This window comes from Crotalus tigris, unplaced genomic scaffold (genome assembly GCF_016545835.1).
Source record: "Crotalus tigris isolate CLP2741 ecotype Arizona unplaced genomic scaffold, ASM1654583v1 scf7180000018525.42219311030:4301911, whole genome shotgun sequence".
Lineage (NCBI taxonomy): Eukaryota > Metazoa > Chordata > Lepidosauria > Squamata > Viperidae > Crotalus > Crotalus tigris.
Window position 1 is genome coordinate 3,672,964 of NW_024097057.1, and position 27,850 is coordinate 3,700,813.

Consider the following 27,850-nt stretch of genomic DNA (forward strand, 5'->3'; position numbering starts at 1 on the left):
AACAACAACAATCTAGGATTCATCACCTCTGCAGGTTCTAGACGGGAAGATAAATCAAAGACCGACTCATTGATTGCAAAGTACATATACTCAGCCACTGTAACTAAACACAGCAACTGGGTCTTGTTTATTTGTCCTTTGAATGTACATGCTAGATGTTAACACATTTCAGAGAATTTACAGGGGAATTATGAAAACAAAAATTCATGAGATAAAAGAAAAGGAAATTTCTTAGCAAGCAACTGTCCAAGGAAAAACAAGAGTTGGAGAAACATTTAAGAATAAAGGTAAACCCTAAACCATTTTTTCCTGTTAGCCCAATGGGGCTTCCTTGATTTATTTATTTATTAGTCCAACAGTGTGTAGAGGACTGAATGACAAAAAGGAGGGACACAAACACACACACTCACACATACACTAATTTACAGCAAACCCAGACAACATTTATCCTGCTACCGGTCCAGGATTGATAACTTTTTTAACACTCTGAAATTCCCTATTCCTCATTTGTGGATAAATTTATACACGCTTTCACTGTACACAGAATTAAAATTACAAAATGTTTTTTTTTCTTTTTGTATTTACAAAAATCTGTATTTATACACAGTTTTAAAACTCACAAAAATCATCTATAATTTATATCACAAGTTGCTACACCAAAATATTAAAAAAAATGGGATAAAATTATAAACTTCTCTCTGTGCGGGTTTTTTTTTTTTTTTTTAAATTCTCTCGGCTGTTGTAAAAAGGGTTGCAATCAAAAGAAAAGCAAGACCATTTATTATTTACTTTTTTTTAGACAAAAAGCAGCAAAAGAATCACAGGCGTTCCCTTAAAATCTTCTTGAAATAACAAGTGTTAAATAACTTTAACTAGACGTCACTAAATTATTTTTTTCCCCCTGCCACAGATGGAGGATGTGGACCTGCCCAGCACTGATCTCTTTTCCTATCTATGTCTATCTATACACGTAGAAATGTTGAAACTAGATTAAAGATCTCTTTGGCTAAAATTTTGGCATTAAATTAAAAAAAAAAACAGAGGCAGTCCTCGTTCTGCAGTGCTACAAGTTAAGACAAACCAGAAATTTCTCCTCCTGGATTGGTGCTCCTCAAAAAGTCCCCGGGAAAATTCCTGTGCATTTAAGGCGACATGTTTTCCATTTCACCTCAGCAGGATATATGTGAGGAAAAAAAAAAGGAATCTGGTATGAACAGCGCTAATTTCCCCACTAAACTTGTTTACGAGACAAGGAAATCAGACTTTGCAATCAGATCCATGTCACACTGAGGACAGTTAAGGTAGCCGCATCCCTCTTCGGAGAATGTATATTATTTATCTGTTTTGCATACAAAAGAAAAAAAAATATATCCGAACTCTTCCTAAAAGCATAATTCGTAGGAATCATCTAACTCGAGTTTTGTTTCTTCTCTCCAACCCCGGAAAGTGGGGTTTAGTTCACCCAACGTGGCAGACGACAAAATTGCTTCATTGCGTCAAGTAAGCATTAGTGCAGAAAAAAATTGCATCGGATTCTCTTCCACTGTTTTAGGTGTGGCAAACACTTATCCCAGCCTCCACTCACGCCCAGCACTTGGTAAAGATCTGGTCAAGTAATTAAAGTGTATGCAGTGCAAATATATATACACATATATATATGACCACCAAGTCTTTAGGTTGCTTTGTGCCTCGTTTCCAACATCCAATGACTGACTTGTCTCTTCCTGTGAGCCGAGCCTGGTGTGATATCCCAAGCTACCGAAATACCCATGAATTTTTTTAACACACACACACACACACACCTATACATGAGCTCTGTGTGAGTCTGTATCCATCCATATTCTTGTCTTATTCCTTTCCCCCTCCCCGGAAGCAAAATAAAACACAGGAACGTGACTCTGAATACGTGGAACGCAAACACAGATGGGAAAGAAAGGGGGGAAAAATACATATACATTTATCTATCTATCTATATATAAAGAAACCTGCTTCCAGATGCCCAAGGCTGAGATACTTGTGCTTCTAAGTTGTGGAGTTCTTGCTGAGTTCTTTTCGGAAGCTCTTCCACCATCCAACTCTGCAAAGCCAAACCATTTGCATTTATGCCGCATCTTCTGAGGCCAAGCGAGAAGAGAGGATTAATGGTAGTGCTGCCTAGTTGTGTGTGTGTGTGTGTGTGTGTGTGTGTTATGTGCCTCTGCCACTGGCTCCAAGTCCTGCAAGGTTCAGCTCCAGAGGATTTCTGGCCTCTGCCATCCACAGAGAGCGCGAGCCAAGCTTTCTTGTACACACACACACTCTCTCTCTCTGTGCCACACCTATAAACACGCACATCCACACATGCTCTCCACCGTTTCGTGCTTTTCCATATGATAAGCGGCAGCAAACCAAGGCACGCTGAACTAATTGTGTAGCATTATGTTCAATGGGTATTGCTCACTGGGGAAGGTCCAAGGTCTTGATCTGGATGGTGGGCCGGGCCGGGCCGTAAAGGGTGACGGACGCGATGTGGTTATTTTGCATCACCTGCGAATAAAAGATGGCCAACAACTTCAAAAGGGCAGCCAAGGGGATGGGGAGCAAGAGAAGGCATTGGCTGAAGACCAGGCCAGAATCCCCAGGGAAGGGCTGGCTCAGCCAATCCCATGGAAAGGGATGTAAGCCCTGTGAGGTAGTCCAGACAGGAAGCATGCCCAGATGAACTATGGGCAGTCTCCACTTAATGATCATTTGTTCGTTCAAAGTTATGATGGTGCTTTGATACAAGTGGCCCTTATATCAAGTCCTTGAAGTTCTGGCTCTCTTAGCACTCCTGAGGCCACATAACCGCAATCTGGGTACTTAACAACCAGCTCATCATGCTTCCAGCATTTCATGTGAACGTCATTTGCAGCTTCCCTGCCGTGTTTTCACAAGCAACTCAACGGAAAAGACAGCAGGGAAGGCTGCAAAATTGATCCACTAAATTGCTCCTAATCCGTTTTTTTAAAAAGGCACAGCAATATTTCAACCCAGCCCCACCCCAGCTGACGGTTACTTTCCTAACCTCAAAGATCATCCGTTGTAATCCGAAACAAAAGGTTGATCCAAATGGATTTGTGTTGTTGGGGGAGGACGACCTGTAGGAAAGAGAGAAGCAGGTATGTTGACCGGTTGTATGAAGCGAACCTCAGCTAGGATTAAAAAAAAACCCGCCCTTTTAGGAATCTTGAATTTTTCAACACAGGGCGCAATTCCGCAATGTATGTTTTGCTGGCCTCGAACCGACGTTCTGAAATGAAGATGCCTCACATTCTTTGCTGTGCTACACCTTATTCAGCAAGTAATACATTCTATCATATTATTCAACAAACAAAATTACGGTGAAGACAGGAGTACAGGCAGTCCTCAACTTATAACCATTCATTTAGTGACCATTCAAAGTTACAATGGCACTGGAAAAAAGTGACCTACGTCCATTTTTCAGGCTTACAGCCACTGCAGCATCCCCCTGGTCACCTGATCAAAATTCAGACAGTAACTGAGGACAAATATTCATTTAGTGACCGTTCAAAGTTACAAGGGTTGAAGAACAGCCACAGGAATTGGGAATGGTCAGTTTAGTGAAAAAGAAGAAGTAGGGGTGACAGGATAGCAGTCTTTCAGTATCTGAGGGGCTGCCACAAAGAAGGGGGGGGGTCAATTTATTTTCCAAAGCACCAGAAGGCAAGACAAGAAACAATGGATGGAAACTAATCAAGGAGAGAAGCAACCTGGAATTAAGGAGAAACTTCCTATCAGTGAGGACAATTAACCAGTGGAACAGCCTGCCTCCAGAAGTTGTGGGTGCTCCATCACTGGAGGTTTTTAAGAAGAGACTGGACAGTCACTTGTCTGAAATGGTATAGGTTCTCCTGCTTGAGCAGGGGGTTGGACTAGAAGACCTCCAAGGTCCCTTCCAGCTCTATTCTGTATTCTATTCTGACAATGAGTTTTGCATGATGCAAATGAAGGCTGAGTAGAATTCTGCAGCAGTACTAAATAATCTAGAATCTATCCCCTTTCAGCTCCTCAATATCATTTTTGGTGCTGTGATTTTTTTCCCCCCATATCCGGCTAGCCAGGTATGCTATTTCTTCCCAAAGAAAAGCTTTTTTTTTTCCTTCTCTTTTTTACCTGTGAAGAACTACGGGTTTTTCCACAGGATGTCCAAGAAGCTCTTGAATATTATCCCACTACAAGAAAAAAAGAAATTGAGAGAATGAAGCCCTCTGTGAATATTCTTATTTAAAAACAAATGCAAAAAGGTTCGGCATGCATTGTCTCATTCCCAGAATTCAGGTGCCATTTTGGAAGAACTGCAAACGTCTCTCAGCGGTGATCCAAAGCCTTAGCATTTCTGGCTAATGAAGCTTGCTCTTTCGTGGACCTTACTGGAAACTTAAAACTGGAAATATCTCAAAGTAAGCCGTGTTCTGGGATGAACCCATCAAGCCCAGATTTTTCTGAGAGCCCTTGGGAAATGGTCTTTTCCAGCTCCCCTCCTGTTAACCTGGACAAAAAAACAGGTAAAATACCTGTAAAGTGTCAGGGCCGTTCTAAGAAGCTCCTCTTTGTGACTTACCTTGCTATATGTCGTGCAGGTTTCCGTCTGTGACTCAGTGCTTTCTAGTTTGGGGGGAGAAAAATAACAAACATTTTATAAGATTACATGTCAGTGGCACAATCCTAATAAAACACCAATAAGCTGGGAATATATTAGGATGGGAGCACTAGTATTTGTCTTTCTGTTTTGTTTCCTTAATCTTTTGTAAATTCACCCATATTTTTGGCCATCTTGAGCCTAAAAGTGTGTCAGCTTCACAACCTGTAACTTTGGGCTTATTCTCAACTTTGCTTGTTTAAAACTTTTTTTTTTTTTTTTAGAACACATTAAAAAAGGTCCTAGAACCCAGGAGCCCATAATTCATTCCTATTAGATGTTTCTATTCACACATACCTTTTGGCAAAGATTCCTCTTTCTTACCTCGTTTAATAACGAGTGGGATCTTGAATTCACAACGGTGATAACTGCAAGAATGGAATTAGCAGTTAGGAGAAAGCCATAAAGGTTGTTTAGCTCATAACTTTTCAAACTGAAATGGAAAAGGGAATACGTACATTAGAGCTCTTTACTCACATGTTAAAGTTATAATGACCAGGATAATTGGTATGCAAAACAAACTTCTTCACTCTGTGAGTATTTGCATCAAAAAGGATGTCCTGTGAGAGAGGAAAAAAAAGAACAGGGAAAAAATACGCATGGATACCACATTTAAGTGATGAAATAAACCATCATAATCAATCAAGCTGTTTAAATTATTGCAACACTCTACATCAGCGGTGTCAAACTCGCAACATCATGTGATGTGTTGCGACGTATCGCGACTTTTTTTCCACTGCTGGCAATGGGGTGGGCGCGGTTTCGCCATGATGCATCTGGACCGTGAGCCAGCAGTTTGACTGGCATGCAATTTTACATAATGTTATGTGTGGCACCTCCAAACCTTTCTATGAAGATCTTACCAGCTTTTTACTCTCTGAGGGACAATCTGCCTTTTTTATTAATTTATGGAGATTAAAACCCTAGTAAGACCACACTTGGAATACTGCAGCCAATTTTGCTCGCCAAATCACAAAAAAGATGTTGAGAGTTTGGAAAAAAATCAGAGAAGTGCAACTAAGATGATCAGAGGCCTGGAGACTAAAACATACGAAGAACGGCTGCAGGACTTGCGTTTGGCCAGTCTAAAGAAAAGAAGAAATAGGGGAGACATGATAGCAGTATTCCAGTATCTCAGGGGCTGCCACAAAGAAGAGGGAGTCAAGCTATTCTCCAAAGCACCTGAAGGCAGGACAAGAAGCAACGGGTGGAAACTCATCAAGGAGAGAAGCAACCTAGAACTGAGGAGAAATTTCCTGACAGTGAGAACAATTAACCAGTGGAACAACCTGTCTCCAGAAGCGGTGAATGCTCCAACACTGGACGTTTTAAAGAAGAAACTGGACAGCCATTTGTCCGAAATGATATAGAGTTTCCTGCCTGAGCAGGGGGTTGGACTAGATGACCTCCAAGGTCCCTTCCAACTTTATCATTATTATTATTATTATTATTAAGGCAGGACGAGAAGCAGTGGTTGGAAACGGACCAAAGAGAGAAGCAACTTGGAATTAAGGAGAAGCTCCCTGACAGTGAGGACAATTAGCCAGTGGAATAACTTACCCCCAGAAATCATGGGCGCTCCATCACTGAACATTATTAAGAAGAGACTGGACATTCACCTGTCTGAGACGGTATAGGTTCTGAGCAGGGGGCTGGACTAGAAGACCTCCAAGGTCCCTTCCAGCTCTACCATGTTCTATTCTATGATTGAGGCCCTCAGGCGCCATCTAGTGGCGCTGCAGATCCAGGAGCTTCCTTTCAGCCCCTGGGACTTTGACCAGACCAGCTCAGATAATGCTAGAACTAAGGTGACCTGGTTCTGCATATTGGGTGACCCTGGCCAGTGGTGTTTATGGTTAAGCAAACATGGTTTAGTACTAACCCCATCTTTAACTCACCACTCCAAGCGTGAAGTAGTTGAAGAAAAAATCATTGCACTTTGAAGGGACTTGCTTGTGAGGCGAAGGGGAATGGATTTTCATCTGTTTGCAAAAAAATAAGCAAGAAACAGCTTCATTTTCAAACTTAACAGTAGCAGGCACTCACTGGAAAAGCAGCGCCTTAAGCTCTGAATGGATTACATTGGGGGTAGTCAACCTTGGCTCTTTTATGACTCGTGGACTTCAACTCCCAGAATCCCTTGGCCAGCCATGTTAACAACTTAACAGTGATTCACTTAACAACAGTGGCAAAAAGGTTGTAAAATAGGGCAAAATGCACTTAAACGACGGCCTAGCTGAGCAACAGAAATCTTGTGCTCAGTTATAATTGTAAGTCAAGGACTACTTCCCTGTATTTAATGGGAAACCACATCCACCCATATGCCACTTTCTGTATAGGCGTAAGTTCACAATTAAAAACCCCACAATGCTCAATACATTAAAATGACATTAAAAATATTTTGCGGATAAATACAAGCGGGGAAAATTAATGAAAACTAAACAGAACACAGGTGGTCCTTGACTTAGAATAGTTCAAAAAAAGCATTGAAAAAAGTGACTTATGGCCATTTTTCACCCTTTGGGCTCAATTGTGGTCATAAGTTGAGGATCACCTGTAATTTATCTAACATCAAGAAAGACCAGAGTGAAGGTCTTTGCAGGCTGGCTATAAAAAGGATCTGCGTGGATTTCGCCTAACCTTATCTTCAGATTTGTAGAAAACCTTGTGAGGGGACCCCAAAGTGCTCAGAACATCTTGGCACGAATCACCGAAATACACACAACGCTCAGATACCCGTATTTTGGCATCGGCTAACACACCAGGACCGCAACCTACATAGGAGAAATAAAGGAGAAAGGAAGATGTGAGAACTGCAGAATAATTCCGAAGCACCTGCACGGATCCCAATTGTCTTAGAAAATAAAATTAGAGTGTCTTTAACAGGGAAACCAAGAACAAATAGTTTAACCTGGAATTAGAACGTTGAATATAGAGTCATAGGGCTGGAAGGGACCTTGGGCGGTCTTCTAGTCTAGCCCCCTGCTCAAGCAGGAGACCCTATACCATTCCAGACAAAGGGCTGTGCAGTCTCTCCTTGAAAACCTCCAGTGATGGAGCACTCAGAACTGTTCTTAAAGATAAGAAATTTCTTCTTAGTTCTGTGTTGGATCTCTCTTTGATAAGCTTCTCGTTCTGCCTTCAGGCGCTTTGGAGAATAGCTTGACTCCCTCTTCTTTGGGGCAGCCCCTGAGATATTGGAAGGCTGCTATCATGTCCCCCCTCGTCCTTCTCTTCATTAAACTAGACACACCCATTTCCAGCAACCGTTCCTTATATGTTTTAGCCTCCAGTCCCCTGATCATCTTTGTTGCTCTTCTCTGCACTCTTTCTAGGGTCTCAGCATCTTTTTTATATTGTGGTGAGCAGAACTGGACCTACCTGCAGTGAGTAATCGCAGTCGTAAACCTGAGGGTCCAGCGGCATCTCGCAAAACATCAACGTATTCTGCATACACGTTTCCGAGGAAACAGCTGAGTGGCATCATAGGTGCCCTAAAAGCATAAATTAATGTCAATAATTTAAAATGTGATACACTCCTTTACCGATCCTGAAGGTTCCATACCCCAAACTTCCTAACTCAAATTAGACACCACACTGGAAGGGCAAGTCCAACTCCAGAAGCTGACTAGAGGATGATGGGAACTGTAGTCCAACACAAGGCAAAGGGGAAGCCTCTGCTAAAGAATGGCTGAATTGATAAACCATAGTTTGAAGCTTGCCAACAAATAAAAGCCCAAAGCCCTATTATTTTATTCTGGATATTCACTGTATCCCCAGAGGCCATTCATTTAGGAGAAGAAAAAAAAAGGCAGAATTTTGAGAGGTGGTTTGCATGCCAAGAAATCAATCTGTGAATGAGCAGATTTTTCAGCCTGGAAACTGAAAGAGTTTCCTGAACTGAACAAAGGTTTTTTTTTAAAAAGAGTTTAAGCACAAAACAGAAGATGAAACACATCTCGGTGAAAGACTAACTTCAATAAAGACTAATGCAATAATTCACATTTTTCAGTGCCTTTGTAACTTTGGACGGTCACTAAAGGAACTGTTGTAAATCGAGGACTACCTATATTCACGAAAAAGCAACGTTCACAAATAATCCGGGCATATTTTCCACAACGTGGAAGGGACCTACTTCGTATCCTGTAGGCTATTTCCACTGTAGATGTACATGCGTTTCACAGTTGCCCCGTGTGGGATTTGCAGAGAGGCTAAGCCGTGGGCAAAGTTTGGCTGTGGGAATCAAATTGAAAAGTTATCGCCAACGCACCACGGATAAATTCTTTCTTTACATTCTTAAAGCAGCACCGTAATCCAGTGGTCCCCAACTCCTGGGCCGTGGACCAGTACCAGACCATGGCATGCCAGCAATCGGGCCACACAAACAAGCAAAGCCCCATCCGTCGAATGCAGGCAGCAGACAAAACCACGCACTATCCGGTCCGTGGAAAAACCTCTCTCCACGGAACCGGTCCCTGGTGCCCAAAAGGTTGATGGTCTCTGCCGTAATCTCTACATTAAAGCACTTAGTGGAAACTTTAATCATCTCTTCCACAAAACCAGGATCTGCTTCAAGTAACTTGGTGAGTGATAAGGTGATTTGATTTGGTTCCAACTTAGGTTACCAGGAGAATGGTGCCCCTGTGTCTTTAAAATCAAAGTTTATGGGTTTGGTGTAGAGTGTTAACCTGGGCAATTGTGGTTTATTCAACAAAATATGGATAACAATGCCGTAGCTTGACATAATGGCTACAGCTATAGCTTGGTGTGTGTGTGTGTGTGTGTGTGTGTGTGTGTGTGTGTCAAGCCTCCTGAATCAGAGGCATTTGCTGGAACAGTGCATCCGTGCCAGTGTGTGTGTGTGTGTGTGTGTTAGTTCAAGATGATGTCCACAAGGCCGGCTGTTTTTAATGCGTGTCCTGAATTCGTATGAAAAGATGGTCGGTCTCCAATTAGGGCCTCCAAATGGGGTATTTTTGTGACCCTTCTCCAGATTCACCCCCGCTGTGTAGCCTAAACCACACATTTCACAATTGACAGGCGTAAGGAAGGAATGAATACATTATTTCTATTTTTTTGAGTAAGGTAGCTGACCTCATACTTTGGAGTTTCGGTCCAGGAGTCCAACTGAAAGGAAAAAGACAGGCCCCTGAAGTTGAGATGGAAAAGTTGCTCAGCAGAGTTGTAAACTGGGGAGAGACACACACAGCAGCCATGTAAAAACAGTGTCTCTTTTTCAAACCCAAACTCGGCATTAATATTGATACAACCAAACATTGTGTTCACGACACTCCAGTACAGGTAATCCTTGACTTACAACCGGTCACTTAGTGTCCGTTCAAAGTTACTACAGACCTCCCCCAAAAAGTAATCTATGATCCAGATTTGAAGTTCCAATGTCTGCTCCCCGGAGTAATGTGATCATATTTTGGGTGTTTGAAAACCAGCCCGCATTAACAGCCACACAAATTTCCAGAAATCAACATTTACTTCCCATTTCTGGTAAGTGTCCCATAATAAACAAGGGATTTACTGAACAACTGCTGCTAAAAAGATCATAAAATCAGATATGGTCACACAGAAATCCACTTTACGACTTTGTGGGTTCAATTATAGTCGTTGAGGACTAACTGCATGACAATCTATACCTTTTCCTTCTCAACCTGTGGCAGGAGTTGAGCTCTTCATTACAACACGTCTCAGTTTATCCAATCATCTGGTAAAGAGTAGGAGTTTTAAGATATTGTAGGAAAATTAAATATACGTGGTGAAAAACCCGAGAGGACGGTCAAAAAAACCCCAGTAGGTATTTTTAATCGGATAAAAAAATTGGATGTCCCCATTTCTGGATTCTTGGGGCATTGTTTCCTGTGGCACGCAACTCAAAACAAGATCTGCAAGTTTCGACAGTTCTAACACAACCTACCTGACTTGTTTGGCTAGAAGTTGTGATAGGGCTAAATAAGAAGAAGAAAACAAGGAAAAGACACAAGGAAACAGGCTACAGGATATCAAGGGGCAATTAAATTAAGAAACAAGATAGGAGGAATAAACAGATAAAGGTAGTCCGTGATTTACGACCACAATTGAGCCCAAAATTGACATTGCTAAGTGAGACAGTTGTTAAGTGAGTTTTGCCCCATTTTACAACTTCCCTTGCCACAGTTATTAAGTGAATCACTGCAGGTGTTAAGTTAGTAACACAGTTGTTAAGTGAATCCAGCTTCCCCATCGACTTTTCTTCTCAGGTCGCAAAAGGGGGTCACATGACCCCGGGACACAGCAATCGTCATAAGTATAAGCCAGTTGCCAAGCATCTCAATTTTGATCATGTGACCGAGGGGATGCTAGGAAGATTGTAACTGAAAAACGGTCATAAGCCATTTTTTCAGTGCCGTTGTAACTTTGAAACAGTCACTAAACGAACTGTTGTTAAGTTGAGGATTACCTGTGTAAGTTGCTGGTCTGAACTCAGACATTTTCCTTGATTTCCTGTCTCCTACAAAATGCTGAATTCTTGGAAGAAAAATGGCATTTTTGGGCTTTTAAATCCTCTTTTGTTGATCTGCTTCTGATACTTTATATCTTGTTGATAAATGAGAATGGCCAATGTTTAGAGCTTCTCTGCATTGTCAGTTTGATATTTACACTGTTACTATTGCAAAGAAGAGTATACAGATTTAGTTCCTGCAGAATTTGAATGTTTCACCTTTTAGTAGAACGTTCAGCTTGATGACTAAAACAAACAAACAATTAAATGTTACTAACAAGGAAAAAAAAAATCTTGTAACGTACGAACAGAATGCAAATTCCCTTCCAAGCAACATGGTGCTTTCCTGGTATGAATTATTTTCAGTATTTTGAGGCATATAATAAAAATTTAAAATAAACTTGTCTGTTTGTGTTATACTATCACAGAAAGAACGGAATAGAATAGAATAGAATACAGAATAATAGAGAATACAGAATAGGATTGGAAGGAACCTTGCAGAGTCAGGAATTCTGGGAGTTGAAGTCCATGAATCATAAAAGAGCCAAGGTTGCCTAACCCTGCCCTATGCCATTCCAAACAAGTGGTTGTCCAGGATTTTCTTGAAAACCTCCAGTAATGGAGCACCCACAACTTCTGGAGTAAGCCGCCCCACTGATTAGTTGTTCTCACTGCCAGGAAATTTCTACTTAACTCTAGGGTTGGGTCTCTCCTTGATAACTGACGGAGCATCCACACCTTCCGGAGGTGAATCGCTCCAGTGACTAATTGTTCTAGCCCATGATCTTCTTCTATCTGCTGTCCTCCTGACACCGGAACTTTCTCAACCGATGTTGGTTGGACAATTCTCGTGCTCCACCCAATTAGAGAAGGTGGCACCAAGCTTGATTTGGTTTTGATTTAGCAGTGTGAGTGCAGACACTGTGGTTTGTAAGCAATTCCTTTCTTCAAAGAATCTGGTCCACTCGTACGAACCCTAAACGAAAGACCGCTTCTGCTGTTGGTAGGAACGGATCATCTCAGTCTCTGGAAGTTTTCCTAAGCTTCCAAAAACTGGGTGTAATTTTGAAAGGTCACAAAAGGAACTGTTGTTAAGTTGAGGACTATTGGTATAAACCTACCACTTTGTGATCGACCTGAATCTGAAATTAAAAGGAAGAAGGAACTCACTTGGCTCCTTCTGGACGTGAGCTGCCAAGAGAGATTTGCACCTTTTTTTAACGATCACAACTCACCTCCTGGATGCGTGGCTCCAAAAGACTGATCAATTTGTTCAATGGTAGGAGGAATAGCTTGAGAGTTAAAATGGACACCACTGGGGGAAAAAAGAAAGATTGATTAAAACCTATCAGTCAAATGCAGAGCAATCAATGCGTTCACAAACTGCTTCAAGATCCTTTTATTGTCACTGTTTCTTTTTCTCCTGATATCCACAACCTAAAAAAACTAGAATGTTTCATATTTTTTTTTGCAGCGTGGAAACTTGCAATTGAGACCAACTACCTTGCTCAAAGCTATTTGTGATCTAGGGTTTCAGGTTAAATACCTATCCTATCTCTGCTTCTAACCAAATGTGTTCAAGCATGAAATTCTAGGGCAGAGGCTTTTTGGTAAAAGGCTTAAAAGTATATTTAACGCTCTTTCATGTCACGGACAAAATGCTTTTGTTGCAACTGCTGGCTTTAATGGGGTGAGAAACAGAATGCTTTCTTAAGTCAAGTCTACGTTTTCTTATTTTCATCAGATCTTCTAAATTTGTAAAAAAAAAAAAGGGGGGGGGGTGTTTAGAAGAGAAAATCCAAAGAATTAACATGCATTGTTGCTAGTTTCTCATCATGGATTTAAGAACCATTTTTCTCTCCATCACACCAACATCTTTCAAGAAATAATACTGGTAGTCCTCATCACCACAACTGATCCCAAAATTTCTGTTGCTAAGCGAGACGTATGTTAAGTGAGTTTTGCCCTGTTTTGCAACTTAACACCGCAGTTGTTAAGTTAGTAACTTGGTTGTTAAGTGAATCTGGCTTCCCCACTTGACTTTGCTTGTCAGAAGGTGAGGAATTCTGAGAGTTGAAGTCCACAAGTCTTAAAATTGTCCAGGCTTGAAGACCCCCTATGCACATAAAAAAGGCAGGAATTTGTTTGTACAGTGGCAGCCACCATCCTTTGTCTTTTGACACACTCCTCCTGCAGAATTGAAAATGTCTTAATAATGTCTTAATAAGTCTTTCTCGTAGCCAATGCAAGCACCGTCTAGCTACTTACCAGTACTTTAACTTCACTTTAGTCAAGTCATAAACTTCAATCACCTAAAAAAGAGGAACAAACTGTAAATTACAAAGTATGAAAAATTAATCATTGCCCCCTGGAACTGTAGAGCCTATGTGAGCTCTGTAAGTATGTTAGTCAAAGAAAAACTTAAACTTGCAATTACATGCGAATAAAACCAAGGAAGAGAAGGATGTTTAGTTCCAGCTGCTTCTCTTTTTAGTTTGGACGTGCTTCTTTAACATTAATCCCTTGAAGAGATATGGACTTCAACTCCCAGAATTCCCCAGCCAGCATATTGAAGTCCACGCCTCTTAAAATTCATTCATTATATCTAATACCTTGTTGCCCTGGCCCTGGCTGTGTTTGGGGGAAACACAGACCCCTAAAAAAGGCGGAACTCTCCTAGTTTATGGCCTGCTTAAGTTGCAAAGCCTCCAGGCTTCCCTTTAATTCCCTTTAATACTACTGATATATTGCTCCAGTTAGTCAAGAGCAAAGGAGGAGCTGTCCATGGTATATACGAGATACTGTGTTTCCCCGAAAATAAGACCGGTTCTTAGGGTTTTTTTTGCCTCCAAAAGAGGCACCAGGTCTTACTTTGGGGGGATGGTCTTACTCCCCTCCGGCACTAATAGCCTCACCCAGCCAGCCCATTTCTTCTTGGGCTGAAGGAGCAGCTTCATGCTCCAACTGCATTCCGGTCAAGCCTTTCTGGAAAGCCTCTGCAGACAAGTACCGAGCTATGGATTGAATCCATAGCTCAATTCTCAGCTACAGTGGCCTTCTTGGGCTTTTGTAACTTCAAATAGTCACTAAATGAACAGTTGTAAGCCAAGGACTACCTGCATTTAACAAATTTGGGAGGCTTTTTCTTTTGAAACCTCACCTTTCCAAAGCTGCTTATCCAAAAGCTGTCAGATATTCCAGGTGAAACAACACACTCAAATCTGGTACAGTGATCTAAAATCAAGGCATTAAATCAAGAACGACAAAAGCATCCATATCAACCTCACTGCAGCAGCAGCAGCCCGGTAAACACACAAATACTGAGAGAAGCAGTAGCCATGGAGATAGAGTTGTGCCGTTGTGGCTCAGAACATGGTGTCAGCTTTGCAATAATCCACATTTCTAATGCACACACAAGACTCTTTCGGTAGGGCGGAGAAAGAGAGAACGTTAACTTTTGAACATGAGAATTACCTTCAATCTTTGATTGAAAGCATCAAATAGCAGTTTGATTCCGTCCTGAGTCAGGTTAAGGATGAGGTCATGGCTGAGAGGAGACTGGAAAATAAATCAAAAGAAATTCAGTTTTGAGGAGTTGGCAGAGAATGTCTGGAGCCGTGTTCTCCGAAAGAAACGTGACGCTGATTTCTCTCAATTGGCACCAGGAAAGGCTGCAGATTACTGGAGGCTGCCAGAAAAACAGTTATTCCCCAAAACTGGGGTTGCCAAGTTTCTTTTTCTCATGTTATTTAAATGAAATATAGAGGCACTGGACAAGATTCAGATTACATTTAAAATCTGCTTTCACAGGGACCTCGTGTTTCTGGCTGAGAATGAACAACTAAAATGCATCACCAAAGAGACACTTTTATTATACAATCAGCCGCAATTGCTTTGGGAAATAAAAAGCTAGAATTCTGCTCTTTCACCTCAACGTTATGATTCCGTTTCAAATTTTAAATCCATTCTTATCAATAAAGGACAATATTTATAGCTCAGGATTGACATGAGGGGTCCTTGGTACTCTCTGAACTTGCCTGTGTCGTATAAGGAGGAGCGTTCCCAGAGCTTAGCTCAGGGGTAGGCAACCTTGGCCCCTTCATGACTCGTGGACTTCAACTCCCAGAATTCCTGAGCCAGCATGGCTCAGCTTGGAAACCTCTCCTTTTCCCCTCAGCATGGCTGGCTCAGGAATTCTGGGAGTTGAAGTCCACCAGTCATAAAAGAGCCAAGGTTGCCTACCCCTGGCCTAGCTCACACTTTGACAACATCAAAGTTGCTGACGAAAGCTTAGTATTGAATAAAAGTTTTTCGTCCTGGTGATCAGCGTTTAAAGTTTTTACTAGTTTTAAATGGATAAACCTGGCACTCAAATTTTTAGGATAATTGTGTGTGTGTGTGTGTATAAAGTTACAAAAGTCGAGTTAACAACGGTATATATCTGAGGACGAAATCAGCCAGATACTGAGCACTGACAAAAATTGTGACTATTAAGAACATAGGCTTTTTTATTTTCAATTTCTTTCTTTCCAAGAAGCAAAATCCATGTCCCAAGGAAATCAGTGATTTGTAGGTTTTTCTTTTTAAAATCCTCCCCTTTCCTTACAAAAAAATATAACAGAGTGCAAAACAAAAGCACACTTCAGTGTGATTGAATGGAAGCATTGTGATATTAGACCGCAAAGTGTGAATCTGAAAATAGGGATTGCAATAATACCAAATGAGATTTTAATCATGTATTCACAATTATTTCTTTAAAGCGTCAATACGTCTTAAATCCTGCTTTTATTTCTTCTGCTTTTAAGGGAGAATTCATTGGTTTTGATTAGATTTGATCCCTGATGCAACCCTAAATATAAAATATAAATATTATGAAAATCCGTCATAATATCTTGAATAAGTGATTCTTTGAAGCTGCTAAATGTCTTTTTTCCCCCAATCCAAAAAGTTTAACCATGTTTTTGGTTAATGATCTGTTTCAGAGATCTAACTGGGAAATTCAGATTTGATGCAACCGAATTACTGAATTGTTTTGAGGCGTGCAAAACTCTCTTATTTCCAAATGAAATCAATGATCCAAATTAAAAAAAAAAACTGATTCAATTCAGCTTCCTGAATCCAATACATTTTCTGATTGTAAAAAGCGAAACATGTCACCGATCCCTTAGAGTTGCAAGCCATGGTATGGTCAAAAATACTCTTGATTAAAACTAACGATACATACACTTGATACATACACACCTGAGACTACGTGAAAGCCACTGTGAGGTTTAAAACTACATTTCTCAGGATGTGGCAACAGCCATGAATGTTTAGACATTATATGGACCAACACACACACACACAATAGCATCATGCAATATTGAGACACCTTCCTCTTCCTTGGAGGACGTGCAATAAACAGCAAAAAAAAAAAAAAAAAAAAAAAAAAAAAAAAAGGCAAGCTTAAGCCAGACTTACTTGTTCACTGTAGAGAACCTGGACATTTTTTATGATACGACAGTGTTTCTGAACAATTGCTACAGCCTGAGCCAATGGCATTCCTGGAGAGGGAAAAATAAAGGAAAACAGAGTTAGACAATTGCTCCTATTTTCACTCTGTTGATGCAAAGGTGTTGGTTCAGCAGAGTATTTGTGGAGCAATATCTGTTCCCTGGTGAAGAACCAGTTGACCCACACAACATTTCAAGGCAGTGAGTAAACTCCACGTCAAATCAGGAGAAGTATCCTGTGTTTTCAAAGCAGAAACGAGCCATAAAATTGGGAACATTTTTCTTAAAAAATAAGAACAATTATGTCTTCAGCCCTATCTAGGAACTCTCGTGTAAACATTCCTTCCATTGACAAAGTATTAAAGCAAGCATACCCTGAATATTTTGGGTTTTTTGGTGGCACCTTTAATGTTTTTCTGCTCGAGGATTTGTTGAGTTCAGAGGCTGGAAGTTTTTAAGCCGATGGACATACTTAGAAATCCTTGACTTACAACCATTGGTTTAATGACTGTTTGAAGTTACAATGGCACCGAAAAAAGTGACTTATGACCATTTTCCACACTAATGACCATTGCAGCACCCCCACGGTCACGTGATCAAAATTGAGACACTTGGCAACCAACTCATATTTATGACGGTTGCATGTTCCGGGATCACGTGATCCCCTTTTGCGATTTTCTGACAAATAATGACAATGGGGAAGCCAGATTTACTTAACTACCACATTACTAACTTAACAACTGAAGTGGTTCACTTAACAGCTGTGGTAGGAAAGGTCATAAAATGGGGCAAAACCCACTTAACAACTGTCTTGCTTAGCAATGGAAATTTTGAGCTCGGTTGTGGTCATAAATCGAGGCCTACTAGTATTAAACCCCCCTCAGAAAACGGCCATTCCCATGGAAACCATTTTGTGAAAGCTTCCACAACACTCTCAAAATCTGTGGGCCAGGGAAGTTTTTTGTGCCTGCTTTAAAGCATTTGAAGTCAAAGGTGTATTTTGCCTAAATGTGCATTTATTAAACTGATGGACAAAGTAGAATATCTTCATCATAATGCAAGGCCTTCTAGGAACATTTCAACAGATATTTAAATCGAGCAAATTACGCTGTGGTTTTGTATCTGCTATATTCCATGAGACTTTTAATTGCTCAACAGGTTTATCTTTATAATTCCAACTCTGTAACTACCAGAATATCTATATAGCGCTAGACAAATTTGTTTTCCACAGCAACACACACCACTAGCCATGCTGGGGAATTCTGGGAGCTGAGGTCCACACATCTTAAAATAGCCAAGCTTGGCCCAAAGTGTTTTTTCAAGAGGCAACTGGACTTTCTTTGTTTTTCCTTGAAGACATTTCGCTTCTCATCCAAGAAGCTTCTTCAGTTCTGGGTGAGAAGTGAAACATCTTCAAGGAAACACCAAGTCCAGTTGTCTTTTGAAAAAGCCCCTTTGGGATAACCATGACCTAGATGAAGGAGAATCTTCACAGACATTTTGCTGAGGTTGGATAGCCCTGTTTTAAATAAATGATGAATAAGCAAGTAAATATCTGCTTTCTCTGTTTCTTTTGGACTGCGAATCTGGATTCAGGACTCTGCAAAAGTTTTGCTTTTTCAGCCTGTTGTGGTTAGCAGCTTACAAGCCTAACATTAGGGCAAACCATCTTTCTGATCAGAGTCTATATGTTCCCAACTCAAGGAAATCCTTGTTATGCTTGGATGCTCCATCACTTTCCACCCAGGCTTCACCTGAATGTTAAACTCAGACTTATAGCTCTGTTTAGTTTTGGACAAATTTATGCCCAAAGCATTCCATCCAGCTGAAAGCTATTTTTACACACCACACCACACCACTATTTTTATCATTTCTTTTCATTCTTCATTAAAACTGTCCCTAACCTGCATCTTTGAATATAACAGTGTTAGTTTGTTTCTTTCTTAATATATCAACAATTGCTTAAATTAACAATCTAAGTCAGAGGTCCCTAACCTTGGCAACTTTAAGACTTGTGGACTTCAACTCCCAGAATCATGACTTGTAAATTGAACTGTTGAATGCAATAGGTAAACCCAGACATGCTTTAGAATAAAATGGCCCTACCAGCCCACTGAGGGGAAAAAAATAATCAGGAAATAAGAATATTAACAGGTTGCTAACTAAAAACAGAAATAGATGTCCAGAAGGATTAGTTTGACTGTTTTGGTACAAGCAGCCTTTGGGCACATTATGAACTAAGAGGCACAAAAGCCATATATCATTGTAATGTTGCATGCACATGTCTATTCATAGCTTAAAGCTGAAAAGAGTGCCATATATCTAATGATTCAGCTTTCCTTAGGGCTGGCTAAATGCAATTATGGTTATGTCTAGTGTTTCTCAACTTTAGCAACTTTAAAATATGTGGACTTCAACTTCTAGAATTTCCCCAGCCAGCCAGCCAGCCAGCCAGCCAATTTCCAGTTTTGGGAGTTGAAGTCCACATATCTAAAAGTTGTTAAGGTGGAGAAATTCTTCACTGAGGTCTTTTAAGTTTAACGAAAAGAAGGACCGGGGATGACATGATAGCAGTGTTCCAATATCTAAGGGGCCACCACAAAGAAGAGGGAGTCAACCTATTCTCCAAAGCACCTGAAGGCAGGACAAGAAGCAATGGATGGAAACTCATCAAGGAGAGAAGCAACTAGGAATTAAAGAGAAATTTCCTGACAGCGAGAACAATTAATCAGGAGAACAGCTTGCCTTCAGAAGTTGTGGGTGCTCCAACACTGGAAGTTTTAAAGAAGAGATTGGACAAACATTTGTCTGGGATGGTATAGGGTCTCCTACTTGAGCAGGGAGTTGGACTAGAGGACCTCCAAGGTCCCTTCCAAGTCTGTCATTCTGTTAATATTGCTGGTTGGGGAATTCTGGGATTTGAAATCCATGCATCTTAATGTTGCTAAGGTTGAGAAACATCAGATAGATTAACTATCCCAGAATCCTAAAGCAGCATGAACTCTGCAAAAGTAACACATCATCAATAGGTAGGGAGCAACCATGTATTCTGATTTTACAGAAGCAGCAGAAAATTTTAGCATCCCCTAGAAGGCTTAATGTTTTATAGCTTTGTATTCCAAGACTGCCCTACAGAACTGTTTATCACCCGAAGAAAAACAAATGCATGCAGCAGAACTGATTATAGGCTGTGAATTTATTGCCTGATTTACAGGGTAACTGATGAAATATAAATGAAGGACAGCAAAAAAAAAAATATGGTTCAGGAATCAAGAATTTCTCTAGAAATGTCACACTGAGTAAAACTACGCAGACAAATCTATTTCTCTAGTGAGCAGAAGTAACATTATTGTTTGATTGGCTGTTAAGCCTTATCAAAAAACAGAATATAAAACACAGAACACTACTAAGACCCTATCTATAAAAGGGAATAAAATGAACAGACTGAATGAAAAGAATACAGAATGCAGACCATATTTTGGCATCACCCCTCATCCATCCATCCATCCATCCATCCATCCATCCATCCATCCATCTCTACCTACCTACCTACCTACCTATCATCTAATTACATTTTTATGCTACTCTTCTTCCCTATAAGGTGACTCTTGGTGGCTTATAAGTTAAAAAACAAGTAGAAAAATAATTAAAACATTAAAACTTCCATGGGGAAGGCAGATTCAATTAACAACCATGTTACTAATTTAACAATTCTGGCAAGAAATGCCATAAAATGAGACAAAATTCACAAATGTTTCACTTTGCGACAGAAACTTAGCAACATATATTTAAGGGTTTGGTTTGCCCTAATAAATTTTCTCATTAACTTAACGTTTTTAAAGTTATCTTACTGAGATTAAGGATTGAAGGCATCTCTGCAGGTAATGCTTGAAAATATCAGCCAGAGATACTGGAGAACAGCTTCTGTTTAAAAAAGGTTTGCACAGTAGATTTGTGGGAAACAAACAAGACACTTTAAAATCAAGTGTTGGCCAACGCATACTAAACAAAACTTGTATGCAACCCAGTTCAAGGATTAAGAGAAATACTTTTCCTAACTTGACTAAGTCACTCAGTCAGCTGCAACTTCCTGGTGATCTGCCTCCATTTCTCAATGAAGAATGTCATTGTGATGTTTGCAAGGTGCGACTGTGGCAATGACACAGCATCCTGGTTGGCTCAGCTTTGTATTGAGGCATGGTGTGCCAGGATTTTGTCAATTGAGTTGGAATTGCCTGCATTCACAATAGTCTCCACGACTCGTGAAGGGCAAACTATTCCCTTGGTTGATTGTTCTCACTGTTAGGAAGTTTCTCCTTAGTTCTAGATTGCTTCTCTCCTTGATTGGTTTTTATCCACTGCTTCCTTGTCCTGCCTTCTGGGGCTTTAGAAAAGCACCTTCTCTTCTTAAAAACTTCTAGTGATGAAGCGCCCACAACGCCTGAAGGCAAGCTGTTCTACTGATTAATTGCCCTCGCTGTTAGGAAATGTCTCCAACCTGGAATTAAGGAGAAACTTCCTAACTGTGAGGACAATCAACCAGTGGAACAGCTTGCCTTCAAAAGATGCAGGTGCTCCATCCCTGGAGACTGGACAGCCACTTGTCTGAAAGGGTCCCCTGCTTGAGCAGGGGGCTGGACTAGAAGACCTCCAAGATCCCTTTCAACTCTATTCGGATTGACTGACCGATTGAGAATAGGTTGACCCCCTTCTTTCTTGTGGCAGCCCTTCAAATATTGGAAGGCTGCTATCACCTCACCCCTAGATACTGTGATGGCCTAAGTTTGAGGATTGGTTATAAATCACATTTTTCATTGCCATTGTAGCTTCAAACGCTCACTAAATGAGTGGTTGTAAGGTTAGAACTATCTGTAGATTCTTTTTTTAAAAAACTAAAAATCGGATAGGGCATAGAACCGAGGAAATTTGAAAGAAGCATCTGTGGAAGCATAAGCAAGATTCAGACTCTGCTTTTCAAGAAGAAAAAATAGGAAATATTACTCTCTCCAAGTGGAAACCTCAGGCCACTCAAAAACCATTTCCTTTTATTTTGCACTCTCTGTAAGAACATCTGCGCCTATTACATAAATCCATTAAAGGTTAATTTCCCAGGACAATCACTTCCATCTTCCGTGCCTACTGTCAGATTGGAGGGACTTAATTTCTCTAAATGTCTCTAAATCCCACCGTTAACGCCTGAAGAATTTATACAGGGTTGATGGGCTAGCGTGAATATTTCGCTGACCTTGTCGGCTTTAGTAACCATATTAATGTTGTGTTAATATTTTGGGTCTTTGACTGTCATAAAGAACTACGGCCGATGCGGTCTTGTTATGATGCTCGTATGCTTTTAAATGCAAACAATTAAGGGCTCTTTCCATCCCAACCAGGCACAATTCAGACTGCCAGCAAAGGTCACCCATTCTCATAAAGGGGAAAAAAAGCAGACACGATTCATTTAACAGCTACAGAGATTCACACAATACAATACAGTCATGGGTTGTATAAACAGAGGCACAGAATCAAGTTTACGCGAGTTCAACTCTCATCCAGAATTTGCTAGAATTTATGCAAGTTGTAAGGTTAGGATTAAAAGATGCCCTTCAGTGCATGATGCCTGCATGCTTCTTTGAAAAAGCAAGTATAGGTAGTCCTCAAACTTATAACTGTTCATTTAGTGACCGTTCAAAGTCACAACGGCACTGAAAAAAATGGCTCATGACCGTTTTTCACACTTACGACCCCCGTGGTCACATAACCAAAATTCAACTGCTTGGCAATTGACTCATACTTATGACGGTCGCAGCGTCCCAGGGTCACATGATCCCCTTTTGCGAATTTCTGACGAGCAAAGTCAAAGGGAAGTTAAAGGTGGCAAGCAAGGTCGTAAAATGGGGCAAAATTCACTTAACAACTGTTTCGGTTAGCAACAGAAATTTTGTGCTCCATTGTAGTCGTAAGTCGAGGACTACCAGTAGAATAAATAGAAAAAATTGGCCAAACTTTGGCCAATTTAGGACCACAGGAGAACCAAAATCACGGCGTTGTATTTTTACAACTGCCTTGCAAAGGGATTAAAACCCCCAAACAGCTTCTTTTATTTACAGTGTATTGATGCTGATCATCGCAGAAGAGGCAAAGAACAGCGAGCGGTGATTAAGATGCAGATAAAAATAGAACAATGCGCATGAAATTAAAATAGGAGCCTGAGGATGCTAAGCTAATAAATGCCTTTTTCTGGAGCTGAAGACACAAGTGAGTAGGAAGCAGGAAATTATCCCATTCTGACACTGGAAGAAAAGCTTCGCAGTAGATAAAATATGGGAGAAGATTATCCCATTAATTGTGCTAATTCTGGGAGCTGAAGTCCACCCATCTTAAAAGATGCCATGGTGGAGAAAGACTGCACTGATGCAATTCATCGTGAATAAACCCCAAAGTTACAACTGGGTGGGAGAATCTCACTCAACTGTATGTTGCTGCTTCCACCTTCGGCTGACAAAGTGAAGAAATATAGGGATTTAAGGCAGCCTTCATTAAAGACCTATGCAAGAACAGCCTTCTGTTTAACCCAGGGGTAGGCAACCTTGGCTCTTTTATGACTCGTGGACTTCAACTCCCAGAATTCCTGAGCCAGCATGGCTCAGCTTGGAAGCCTCTCCCTTTCCCCTCAGTGTGGCTGGTTCAGGAATTCTGGGAGTTGAAGTCCACCAGTCATAAAAGAGCCAAGGTGGCCTACCCCTGGTTTAACCCAAGCATCTATTTTTGGGACCTTCTGACAAGCAAAGTCAATGGGGAAGCCAGATTCACTTATCAACCAGGTTACTGACACCTGCAGTGATCCACTTAACAACTGTGGCAAGACTGGTCTTAAAATGGGGCAAGGCCGACTTCACAACTGTCTTGTTTAGCGATGGAAATTATGGGCTGAGTTGTGGTGGGTTAAGGACTACCTATATTTTATTCTTCGTTGAATCTCTAGAAAGTTGGGGAAGAAAAAAGAAATGCAAAGACTGCTCGTTAAGCTGCTTTTTCGTCAGCGTTGTAACTGTGATATTGGTCACTAAATGAGGACTACCGCTAAGTGACTAACATTTCACCTCACCTCAAATCAAGTCCCCGGAAGACACTCCAGGCATGAAAATAACCCAGGTTTCAAAGCCACCCAATAAAAAATTCTGGTAATGCAAATGCAGGACTGAAACCGAGACAAAACTATATCCGATTCTTCCTTTCAGACCTGTTTTTCTTTTAAAAAATACTTTTGGTTCTGTTTTTCCCTCTGACAACCTGTGCATAAGGCTATTCCATTTTGTCTTTTAAAGAGCTCTAAGGAGCTAAAGATACTGACCAGGCCAAGAATATTCAGCATAAGAATGGAGCTTCATTCTCCGAGCTTGTTTCCGAATGTTTCGTTACCAGGCTGGGCAACATCTTCAGTGGAATTGGGTGTGTGTGTGTCTCTGTGTCTTGTGTTTTTCTGCTTATAAGGGCTTTGTGTGCTCAGTAATAATAAAAACAGTAAAGTTGGAAGGGACCTTGGAGGTCATCTAGTCCAACCCCCTGCTCAGGCAGGAAACCCTACACCATTTTGGACAAATGGCTTGTGATGTGTAGGTCTTGTGACGGGTCAGGTGTGAGTGTGTCAAGCGAGGGTCTTGTAATGGCTCTTGTGATGGAGAGGTCATGTCAGATGAGGGTCACTGGAAGTGAAGTGCTGGCTGTGGGGGACTTGAATGGGTGGGTTGAGGGTCAATGCTGTCCTGGTGGGCTGTGCAGTTGATTTCTATTCTGAGGGTTTCGTAGGCTGATGTGTCTGTTGATGGAATTGCTTGTGCAGTGCCAGGCTTTGATGAACACACACACGTGGCAGGAGGTAGCGTGGCCAATGAGTCTGGAATTACTCCAATCAAATTGGTGCTGTTTGGTGTCAGTCTGGGTAGAGATTAGGGATTTGGGATCGTGGTGTTTGACTGCCGGCCGACGTTCATGTATTCTGGTTTTTAATCAACCTGGTGTTTGTCCCAAGTGGAACTGGTTGCAATTGTTGCAGTTAATTTTGTAAATTACATTGTTTCTTTCATCCTTCTGTAGCTTGCCTTAGGTTTTGGATAATTCCTGGCAGAGTGTGGCTGTGGGTTTGTGGGCTGTTGCTATTCCTCGGGGTTGGGGAATTCTGGCTGTCCTTTCAGCCAGAAATGACTGTCAGCCTAATTATCTTTGCCTCTTTTCAAATTTTACATCCAGCATTTTAAGTTTCAATATTTCATTTTTCACACCAGCCAGAGTCTCTCTGTGAGGGAGAGGGTCTGTTTCTGATGGACACAATAAAATGAAAAGAAAGGAGGATTTGAACTGGTCTCTCTTGAGTTCAAGCAAAATGCAGGCTTGGAACTCTTTTCAAAGTCAGGATCTGATCAGTCCTTCTGCCTTTCCATCTAGCGAGGCCAAGAAAGCTGGCAACAAATATTGAATAAAACCAAAACTTGCCCTTTCTGAAGACTTCAAGTCCACCAGCTGTCACCCAAACCGCTTCACCACCCCTTCCCGTTTTCCTGGCATCCTAGCTGCCAGCTTGCCAGCTTCCCTCCGAAATATGGCACCCAGAACAGAATGTGGAAAAACACCTCATCTCTTTTTTAGCCCAGCTTCCTACAAGGCCACATGCCAGGTGATCTGAGCAACACTCATGTGATGGCTGATACATGTTGCTAAACACGCTGGAGTCCTGAAGCCACACCAAACAGAGCACGACCCCTTTAAGGACACACAACAGTATGCAAGAAGCCTTCTTAAAATACTTTACAGAGTTTTGCAAAATAAAAAAGGACAATAATAATCATAATCCTAGCCTTATTCTGGAAGTGGCTTTGTTAAAACACTCGGTGAGGTGCTAATTTACTAAATGCAGGCAGGAAAGCTGCCAAAACGTATCTCCATTTCAGCTTTCCTTTATATTTTAAAGTTCATTTCAAATGTATATATTTTAAGCTTTAAAAACTGTTGTGTTAGCTCTCCACTTTGCGAAATGTTAAAAAAATGTTTAAAGGCATTTTTCTCAAGCTTAGTAACTTTAAGTTAGGTGGACTTCAATTCCCAGGATTCCCCCAGCCAGCCACACTATGAATTCTGGGAGTGGAATCCACCTAGCTCAAAGTTGCTGAGATTGAGAAACATTGGTTTAAATGCTCCCAATTAATTAATTAACCGTAACCTCCAATGAAGCACTGGAGATGAATCTTCCCCCCAACAGATGGGGTGGTTCAGACCGAGATTCCCTTCATCCACAGCTGGTGCTGTGTCAGTAGTGAATGATGGGATTGAAGTCCAACCCAGTAAAAAAACATGGTAATGTTGGATCCAATGAATGTTTCTTCCAACGGTTTTCCCAATTCTGGGAGGAAAGCCCCACGGGGGGGGGGGGGATCCGGCACTTACCCAGGGTGAATTCCCATTGTTCATTCCCAAGAGATCGTTCGGGAAGAACTTCTAAATCTAGCATTGGTTTAAACAGAATGGCCCGGCTGCCCTTCGCTGGTTCCCGATATCAACCGTAGTTTGTCCTGACAGATAGAGAGAAAGGGAGGGGGGTTATCGTCCCGTCTTATCTCAGGTCTCACCCCAAAAGCCAAGGGATGCTCTCCCCAAGCTCGGAGAGGGTCCCTTCGTCCCCAAATTCCCACTTCTGTTGCTCCTTTCTTCACAAGAACTTTCCTTCCACCCCCCCCCCGCCTTAGATTCCTATTTAAAGATGGGAGAAAATGCCCAAACCCTTTAAAGATGCAATATCTTGCAGCAGGCAGGTTAAATCCCCTAATATTCTCCTCTTTCTCTCTCCTTCACGGGATACTCGGACACAGGGATTGCGTTCACAAGTTGACAGGCAGGCAATCTGGCCTGTTTGCTCTCTCCTCTGCCCCCCTCCCCTTTTGTCCCTCTGCCAGGAGTAACAGTGAGTCTAATCGATCCCTCGCCTGCCTGCCTGCCTGCCAAAGTTTGGGATAATATTTTTCTCAGTCATGGACATACCCTGGAACCAGAGAGGGATTTTCCCCAAGAGGAAAAACCCCACCGATGCGCCTAAAATGACTGATGGTGATGTTCTCACAACCGGCCCAAATAACATACTGGTTGTGTGAACCTACAAGTCCATGTATTGTGCAGATCCAGGGGAAGAGGCGGATTCACCACCACCTGAGGAGGATCAGTGTGAAGGTGTGCGAGGACCCTGGCCATCTCCCAAAAGTCACACAACCCCACCCCACCCCCAAAAGGATGGGGGTGGAATACAAGTCCCAGCAGTCTGGCTGAGAAGGCTGGGAATGGCGGTTTTCCACACCTGGAGGACCCCCTTCCCTTTTTGTATGCCCTCCTGTCCCATCAGAGGGATGGGGGGGGGGTCTGCTTGTGGGGTTCATCGCCCCCTGGGCTCCTTGTCTTAGCAGGGACAACAGTCCCAGGGACAGCCCCCCCCATACAGTGGGGGGAGGGCAGACTGCCTGGCAAGGGTACCCCACCCCTTTATTTATGTAAGCATGGGGGGCTGCTTCACCCCAGTGGACCCCCGCCGCAAAAGAGGGCTCTGCACAAGAGATGCCTCCCCATTATGGGGAAGGGGCTGGCTTTGGATCTGGAAAGACCCCTCCTCGTCGGTCTTCCTCCCCGGGAGAAGCCCCGCTCCTCCTCCTCTTCCTCGCCTCCCCCGCCTGGCCTTCCCCAACCTGGCGCCCTCCAGAGACTCGGGGGAGGCTGGGGGCAATGGGGGATGTAGTGCGGGGCTGGGGAGCGTCACCCCCCTTCCTCGAGGCGCAGGGCCCTCCCGCCGGGCAGAGGGGCGCGGCTACCCTCCCCGGAGCCCCCCAGGAGCAGAAACGGCGCCCCCCGCCCCAAAGGCGCTCTTGCTTGGGGGGGCTCCTTCTCGCCCCCCCGCAAAGCCGCCGGGGCAGAGCCGGGAGGGACCCCTGCCCTCCCTCGCCCCCCGGCGGCGCCCGCCCCTCCCTGCCCGTGGGTCACGGCTGCCCGGGAGGGGGCGGCGGGGCTGCGACTCACCTCACTTGCGGCTGCCGCAAAAAGCATGAAAATCGCCGCCGCCGCCGCCAGCCCAGCAGGGGAGGGGAGGGGGGAGGAGGAAGAGGGGGGGAGGAAGGAACCGCGCTTGCGCGCTGAGAGCCCGCCGCGGAGAGAGCC

At 42.3% G+C, this 27,850-nt stretch overlaps 1 protein-coding gene across 6 annotated transcripts; it reads right to left on the bottom strand.

Moving 5' to 3' along the window:
* Positions 1–73: 73 nt before the first annotated feature.
* Positions 74–27,850, bottom strand: CUNH16orf70 (chromosome unknown C16orf70 homolog). Of its 6 annotated transcripts, none has more exons than XM_039353812.1 (18): positions 27,713–27,850; positions 26,102–26,226; positions 16,632–16,714; positions 14,646–14,729; positions 13,440–13,483; positions 12,407–12,486; positions 9,776–9,870; positions 8,817–8,914; positions 8,063–8,175; positions 7,322–7,455; positions 6,580–6,663; positions 5,159–5,241; positions 5,006–5,049; positions 4,604–4,647; positions 4,156–4,214; positions 3,047–3,119; positions 2,441–2,526; positions 74–2,114 (listed from the first exon to the last, which is right to left on the bottom strand). In XM_039353812.1, the coding sequence occupies exons 2-18, from the start codon at positions 26,163–26,165 to the stop codon at positions 1,970–1,972; spliced, it is 1,413 nt and encodes a 470-aa protein (XP_039209746.1). In that variant the 5' UTR covers positions 26,166–26,226; positions 27,713–27,850; the 3' UTR covers positions 74–1,969. The 6 variants fall into 6 exon arrangements, with proteins under 6 accessions (XP_039209746.1, XP_039209745.1, XP_039209742.1 ...); XM_039353811.1 differs by having other exon boundaries at positions 74–2,111; positions 4,979–5,049; XM_039353808.1 differs by having other exon boundaries at positions 4,979–5,049.

Coding starts and splice junctions, on each gene's coding strand:
- CUNH16orf70 (XM_039353808.1), bottom strand. CDS start 26,165: ATGCTAGATTTAGAAGTTCTTCCCGAACGATCTCTTGGGAATGAACAA. Junction 13,484..14,645: donor CTTTCAATCAAAGATTGAAG/GTAATTCTCATG, acceptor CCTCTTTTTTAG/GTGATTGAAGTTTATGACTT. Junction 12,487..13,439: donor AAAGTGAAGTTAAAGTACTG/GTAAGTAGCTAG, acceptor TTTTTCCCCCAG/TGGTGTCCATTTTAACTCTC.